The sequence below is a fragment of the Pseudochaenichthys georgianus genome, chromosome 17 (genome assembly GCF_902827115.2).
Source record: "Pseudochaenichthys georgianus chromosome 17, fPseGeo1.2, whole genome shotgun sequence".
NCBI lineage: Eukaryota > Metazoa > Chordata > Actinopteri > Perciformes > Channichthyidae > Pseudochaenichthys > Pseudochaenichthys georgianus.
In genome coordinates this window covers 7,378,748-7,386,795 of record NC_047519.1, presented here as the reverse complement: position 1 = coordinate 7,386,795, position 8,048 = coordinate 7,378,748, and the positions used below count along the sequence as shown (strand labels likewise).

The 8,048-nt window shown below is 44.1% G+C and overlaps 1 protein-coding gene across 1 annotated transcript in view; it reads left to right on the top strand.

Annotated features, from left to right (window-relative positions):
- Positions 1–258: 258 nt before the first annotated feature.
- hs2st1a (heparan sulfate 2-O-sulfotransferase 1a) overlaps positions 259–8,048 on the top strand; it is a 58,990-nt gene continuing 51,200 nt past the window's right edge. The window contains exons 1-2 of the mRNA XM_034104985.2: positions 259–524; positions 639–813. Of these exons, the coding sequence (XP_033960876.1) occupies positions 690–813 (124 nt within the window). The 5' untranslated portion in view covers positions 259–524; positions 639–689. The remainder of the gene's footprint in view (positions 525–638; positions 814–8,048) is intronic.

The following is an 8,048-nucleotide window of genomic DNA, read 5'->3' as shown; positions in this document are numbered from 1 at the left end:
TTAAATGAAAACCTTTTGATTTTCCATAAGAGGTAGTATACGATCCTGCATGTTTAATATTTTAAGGAAATGAATCATTTAAAATAATATCATTTAATTTTTCGATTTCAGGCATATTCTATAGCCGACTCAGTATTTCTTCTTCGGCAGTGTTGTTCTCATGGGTAAAAAAGAACTGCGACATCTGCTGTCCGCGTGCAGGTCAAAACCGTCCAATCCGGTTTAAACGAGCGGAGACTGTCCGCCAATAGGAAGCCTCGGCTCTTTGGTGGACTGTTTACACACCCAATGGCCTGGGCGGTAGTGGTCTGTCCGCGGTGCGGTGGTGGACACACACTCCACGGGACGGGACGGGAGAGCGCTACATGGGGGACTCAGGCGACAGCGGCTGGTACCACAGTGACACCCCGGAGATATCAATCCGCGATTTGGAGATATCTCTAGGGCGCTAGCCTACGACGCTCCGCTATTGGGAACCGACTTAATGAAATAAACAAGCCGAGCATGAACACATCGCATTTGAGGTAACGAGAGGATTTGAACACTGGGAGATATCCACAGTAACACAGGGAGAGAGGGCCATGCTCACACACTCAGCCGCTTTGTAATCACCGTCGTCGCTGTTTGTGTGTTTACAGTATCTCCTTCTCTGAGCAATGGACTGACCAATTCCCTCTCTGGATGATTTGATGGGGCTGCTCAGAGTCATGATGCCGCCCAAGTTGCAGCTCATCGCGTTGCTGGCGTTCGCAGTGGCCATGTTCTTCCTAGAAAACCAGATCCAGAAGCTGGAGGAGTCCCGCGGGAAGCTCGGTAAGTTCAAGGGGCTGCAGCCTCAATCGCATCCCGTCACAACACTTCAGCATCACCGCAGGCTGGGTGTGAGGTCTCCCTCTTGGGTCACTGTGTGTATACTGTGTGTATGAGCATCACCATTGTGCATTTGGGTCAGTGTGCTGAGAGAGCAGTTCGGACAATGGTACACAGTCATGACATGTTTAATGATCTAGGAGCTGTCCTGTTGAACTTTGCATGGACATTTAGTAGAAATGGAATGCTACACATACTATGGTATCTCTCATCCTTATGTGTAATGCCGTGTGAGATTGAGTGGGTAGTTGCTACCTTCTGCCTGTTGCCCTGCCCTGTTTGCATTCTTTTAATCTGACAGATTTTTTTCTGGATGTCAGAAAAACGGAAATTGCCACACAGCCCGAGATGAGGTCTTTGTATATCTTCTGTGCAAGCAGCAGTCCAAAACCCAACATTATTTAAGTAAAAATATTTAAATACAAAGAAAAGCAGCAAATCCTGATAATTAAAAAAACTTGAACTGGATGATCTTGATTATTTCTGTTTTTAAAATAACCCCTTTTCAAATAAGTTGTAGATCATTTCCTGTCATTTACATACATTGATCAATCCAAAAACCAACCAACAGTTCAGTTGAAAGTATAAGACATGCACAATTGAAGCTGGTGGTTCTGGGAATAAAAGAAACCTTTTTCTGCTCAGAGTAAGTTTTAGTGATGAATACATTGCATGGGGACGCTGCCCTGCTGCACATCCTCTCCTGTCCCTTTACCAAACTCTCCTGTGATTAAAACGTGATTGTCACTGTGTTCAAATCTCATTGTGAGCTCCCTTCAGGGGCTCCTCCCAATAAAGATCTGGGACATTGCAGGATTTACTCTCTGGTGCCTCCACTGTGGGGATTTTCTAAGCAACAGCCGAGCGGTGCAGACAATCTGAAGGGAGCAGCCAGCAATCCTCAGGGGGTCAAACACCAATTCCTGTATCTTCTGATGAGCTGGAGCCTGGCATGAATAGAGGCAGCTAACAGGCTATTTTCACGGCAGACATTTTGCAGGATGAGCTTAGGTATAATCAATAACATAAAAAAAAAATAGCTGCAGTGATTCCATGTAGGTGAGGCCCTTGAGTTGTGTGTGCTGCTTGCTCATTCAGATGGCTTTCAGGGACACTTAATGGAACAGAGGAATCGTTAATTTGACTAGCAGCACCTGTGCCAGGACCATGTCTGCTGTGAAATAACACCTATTACATTTGAACTGTTGTGTATTTTAAATTCCCTGCACACATTCAGGTGTCATTCTGAATAATTAGACTGCCACGATCATGAATTTAGGTTGATTAACTGGCACACAAATAATTGCAATTTATAAGGTTTTCTTCTTTTTTTAAATAATTTGATACTACAATACCTACTGTTGTGTTTGCACATTCAACCTTAATCCTTATCGTTTCATTGGCTACTCATCAACATGATGCCATCAATGACAACATAGTGTTAATCTTCCAAATAGTTTGCTATGTGTAATAATGCTTGATTTCTTCCTGTTCTGCACACAACTGTTGAGTAGGGCACCCATATGCCAAACAAAAGTGGACTAAACATATGAATTAACTTTGTTTGTTTGGATCTTGGAGAACTGGATTTATGTAGACAAATTATAACTGTACATTCACTTCTGCTGAGACTTTCGGCTATAAATCAATGGCACCTCTCTGTCATCATCTTGCTTTGTTGCCAACAAATATGATCTCCAATGAGCTGAAACTGAAAACCTTTCCAGCAGATTTATTTATTGTTTTTTTTCCTGATAAAGAGTGCTGCAGGGACGACATATAATAGCCCGACTTAGAGGCCAATAAGCACTTTCACACCGGAGTACTTTTCCCAGGAATAGTTCCGATAGTTCCCGGGATTTTGCGTTCACACCAAAAAGATCTGGAACTAGAACTTTTTTTCGGGAACCTTTTCACCCCTTTTCAGTCCCTGCTAGAGAGGTGGTACTTTCCTGGGGAGGAAAAGGTTCCAATTTCTGATTGGCTGGGCGAATTGCAAACCAAGCCCTGTAAAACTCCGAAAGGTTTTGTGAAGCCGCCATTTTATTTGCTCGCATTAGCATTATTAGCATTATCCCAACGGAGAGAGACTAACTTATGGCAACACAAAATAAAACGTGGGAGCGGTGGAGTGATGAGGAGGTGTCGGTGCTTTTGGCGATTTACCCGGGACTTCGGGCGGAAGAATACGCCGTGAAGTCATTTGCGGCCTGCCAGTAAACCCAAAGCAGAAGAAGAAGAAGTGATGTCAGCGGCTTCATTTGCGTAATCCTCCCTCAGGGACTTATTCCGGTGTGAAGGTGATACTAGATAGTTCCGGGGAAAAGTACTTGGTGTGAAAGCGCCTATTGGTATTTTTTCCCAATCTTGATTGGATGAATAAACGATTAAAACAAAAGTGTGTTGGAGAGAAACTCCCTCTTGAAGGAACACAGGGATTTTAGCCTTTGCAGACCATTTACATGCACACAAACCTATAGAACACACTACATGAAAGGGGAAACCCCAAAAAGCATAACAGGCCTCTTTAAACATGAATTGCTAGAAATTAAAAAGCTATCATTCACAATTCACTCCTCTGAGCTTCTCAAATTTGGCCTTGCTGCTTTTCTTAGTTTCCCATGTTTGCTTTACTGCGGCTAACAGGTAGGCGAGTAGACGGACATTTCAGATGAGTCAAAGATGATGCTATGATGGGAAGTTTCCATTCCAGACAGCAAATAAAACACTTAACCATCATCTTAATTGTATAAAGTATCCCAGCTGAATTTCCACATGTTGGAACAATCAGGAGTCCGGAGGGTAAAGATGGCTATATTGGTCTGTGGCATGCTGTTGTAAAGGGCTATACTTTACACGCAGGGAAAACACACACACTCTCCTGATGGTGAAACAGAACCTGAGAGGCCTTTCCCCTCACGGCCCACCACCACGAGAATCTGTTGACTTGGCACTAAGCACTGATGGATGACTGGTCCGAGCGGACGTCTGCATACTGGAGCTCTGAATTATGTGCTGCATAGCCAAATAGTTGTGACTGAGGCTTTCACTGGCAGGATGCTGTCAGCATGCCAGGGCTGGTAACATTACCTGGTACGCCTGCTGGACGTCCATCTGTGCGACAATTAAAGCCAGCGTCACAATCACAACAAGGACAGGTGGTGTCCAAACCCAGATCACAAATCCCAATCAACCATGAATCCCAAATCCCAAATCAACCATGAGTGATTTTTACATGTTTTAAAAAACGAAAGAAGCTCTACATGCGCCATCCTGCATCCACATGATCACAATTGCCTCTGTGTGGGTGGGAATGACCAGTACGTTCTCCTCACAGCGTGGGTTCCTATTACCTGACTCAGGTTGAATCATCCCCCCCATTAGAAACCTCCCGTAAGGCAGACAAGCTGTGATTTGCTTCCAAGCTAATCTTCGCCCCAAGTTTCCATGAGAAGTCTCCTGCGTTACAATCATGCCGCGATGCAGTTTGGTTTCCTGCTGCGGACTTAATTCCTTTTTTTGACAGTCTTTCTCTCCTGCTGCACACCGGTTATTGGGTCAACAGTAACGCAGACTGATTTTGCAGGGATGGATGGGCATAAATAACAATGTTTCTTTAGTAAAGAGCCTCAAACGAGGATTCAGGGTCCCTTTCTCCAAAGGGCAATCCAGGTAATTTTAGACGCTCACCTTGAAGAGTTGTACGCTATTATTTTGAAGGCTGAGACTAACATTATTGCCTTTCCTGCCTAATGATACGTACATTTTAACTGTTGATTATATCTTCTCAACAGAGAGCGACACATTGATAAGTCTATACTTTCAGTGTGCGAAAAAGTACACGTCCCACTGTCCGGGACGTGTTTACAATATCGGACAAGTAGATCTGTAAATTGACTGGTCCGGCGGACAAGTGACGTTTATTGACTAATTATTGATACATTCGGTTTACAAAAGGCAGAACTCATTCGCAAATTGTTAGGGATGCTCCGATCGATCGGTCACCGATCGAGATCGGCCGATACTCACTCTCTACCGATCGATCGGTGCTCTCTAAACATGCCGATCGCGAGAGCCGATTGCATGATGTAAAATACATGACACTTTTCTCTGTGTGCAGCAAAACAAGCTCGCCAAAATGGCTTCACCGGTCTGGCATTGTTTTAAGTAAAATAGCGGTATGCAACGTGTGAAGCAGAAATCCTGCAGCTCCGCCCGCCGGACCGGTAAGCGGAGCGAAACACACAAGAGTTAGACCTAACACACTTAGCTATTTTATCTACCTCTGGAACAAGCTAAACTAGTCATTATAAATAGGGATGTCCCGATCACCTTTTTTTGCTCTCGATCCGATTCCGATCATTTGATTTTGACAATCTGCCGATACCGATTTTTCCCAATCCGATCTTTATGCAATGCATTAAGAGAAAAAAAAGGTAACAGATAACGGCTGGTCATCCAACGCGATGAATTCAGCTATCTTGGCTGTTATTGTGTTGGCCTTTTCACTGTTCTGGGGCAGTTTCTCTTTCCTTTTAAAAGTCTCTGAAAGTGTCGGTTGTTTCAGTGCCGTTACCTGAGTGGCCGCCGTGTTGTTGTTGGTGTTTGTTTCTCAGGTAGCGTATTAGATTGGTCGTGTTGAACGTAGCTCTGTTCTTTCCACCACGCGGAACCTCTGCCTTGCAAACATTGCATCTGGCTGTTACACTGCCTTCGCTTTCAATTTTATAATACTTCCAAACTGCTGACATTTTCTCTGTCCCGACTCCCGAGTCACCAGCTGAACGTAGCCTCTCGTTAGCTTACTGCTGCTATTAGACACTGCGCCAACTCTGTTGCCAGTTTTGAGAGGAATAAGCAACCAGGTCTGAAAACAAGCCCAAAGAAAGCAACACATACATGATGTTGTGTAATTTTAAACCAAAACTAAGTCCTCAGGATGACTTTAAGACGTGAACATGGTCATTTTGTTTTGTAACATTAAATAAAAAAATATATATTTTATAAAAAAAATTTTTTTTTAAATCCCGATCCCCGATTTTTTTCTCCCGATCCCCGATTTTTTTAAAATCACGTCATCGACTCCGATGCCCGATCACGTGATCGGATCGGGACATCTCTAATTATAAATATATGTATTCTTCACTGTCGGGTCACTGGATCAGTGAGCTGCATGAGATACTGACAGGCTGTCAGGAGAGGGAGAGAGGGGGATAGAGGGGGGAGAGGGAGAGAGGAAAAGAGAGCGTTTCCGCTCATTGAAGTGAATGTAAACTTGAATAATGTACATCATTTGAATGTAATAATTAAGTTGATTGTTGTTTGTGGAAGCTCCAGTGAATGAGCCCCATTAACTGAGTTTTAAACATCACTTTAAATGGAAGATTTTAAGTGATGTTTAAATCTTCCATTTAGGCCCCACCCACTCGATCGGATCGCCGATCGGTATCGGCCGATATTGATTCCGGCGATCGGCCCCGAAATTGGCGATCGGAGCATCCCTACAAATTGTACGTGTCCGACATTGTTCGTTTAGAAATGGTAGTTTCGGTTCTGCTTGTCGATTCCTAAGGAAATGCATCTCGCCGCTTTCTGTACAGTTAGACGGGGGCGGGGCGGGGCGGGGCGGGGCGGGGCGGGGCGGGAAGTGTAGCACAGTGGCAGGGTTGGGAAGCAAAACTCGGTTCCGAGTAGGAATAAATAAGATAAGATAAGATAAGATGAACCTTTATTAATCCCCGAGGGGAAATTCAGTTGTACAAAGCAGCAACAGGGTAAGCGTGAAAAAAAACAGTACAGCAAAGATTCACACAGATCAATAACATCTAAAATAAATAATAAATAACATAAAATCAAGGAAATAATGATAATAATAATAATAAAAGACTATGAAAATAGGAGATGAATAAAATAACTGTCAGCATATATACATATTTGGTCATCATCTAAGTTATAAAGTGCTGAATAGGTTAAAGTGACAAGTTTGACCTTGTCAAACTTGTCACTTGATACAGTGACCATCACTGTACCCTGTATGCAAGGGCTGGTTTGCTTTCACTAACTGTACGGAGGCTCAGTCACTGGTACATTCTTATATACAAAGCCATGTTAGGGAAACTTCATATTATATCTGCTCCCTGATCTCACGGAGAATTTTAAGTGGCTACTGCCTGAGATCGAATGCTGTGGTTTTATTACATGTGCCAACTGCTAGGACTGTCTTAGGGAAGACAGCTTTTAGATGCAGCTCCTCTGTCTTGGAACAGTCTGCAAATTAAATGGAAACTGAACAATCTGGTGCCGCTAAATGTTTTTAAAGCTCGGTTGGATGCTAGTTAATCGGAAGCTATTGGTACCTGTTTATGTGGATAATTCTGTAAATGATGCTGTATGATGTCCTTTTGTTGTTCTGTTTATGTTTCATGTGGAACTACTGGAGCAGGTCTCCCTTGGAAAAGAGATCAATGATCTCAATAGGATTTTATCTGTATAAATAAAGGTTTGAAATGAAATGAAAGTTAACATGGGTTGTGGAAACAGTGTATATTTATGACCAGTGATTTAATTTGATTTCTTTTTCATATTTAACCCCTTATTGTGCAGCCTGATGGCTACAGGCACAAAGGACTGTCCGAGGCGCTTGGTGCGTTGTTGTGGAGGGATGAGTCTGTGGCTGAACGTACTCCTCATCTTCACTAGCTCTGCGTGGAGTGGGTGGGAGGGGTTCTCTAGGATGCTGTCGAGCTTCCTCCTCGTCCTCCCCTCTGCCACCTCCTCCAGATTGTCCAGTTGTACTCTCACTACAGAGCTAGCCTTCCTCACGAGCTTGTTCAGCCTGCCAGTGTCCCTAGTGTTTGTGTTTCCACCCCAGCACACCACGGCAAAGAAGAGCCCACTGGCCACCACAGACTGGTGGAACATCTGCAGCAGCCTCGTGCACACGTTGAAGGACCTGAGCCTCCTCAGGAAGAACAGCTGGCTCTGTCCCTTCCTGAAGAGAGCATCGGTGTTGTCTGTCCAGTCCAGCTTATGGTTTAAGTGCACTCCCAGGAACTTGTAGCTGTTCACCACCTCCACATCCCCCCCCCTGATGGTGATGGGGGTCAGAGGCCTCTTGCTGCTCCGCCTGAAGTCCACCACCAGCTCCTTAGTCTTGCTGATGTTGAGCTGGAGGTGAT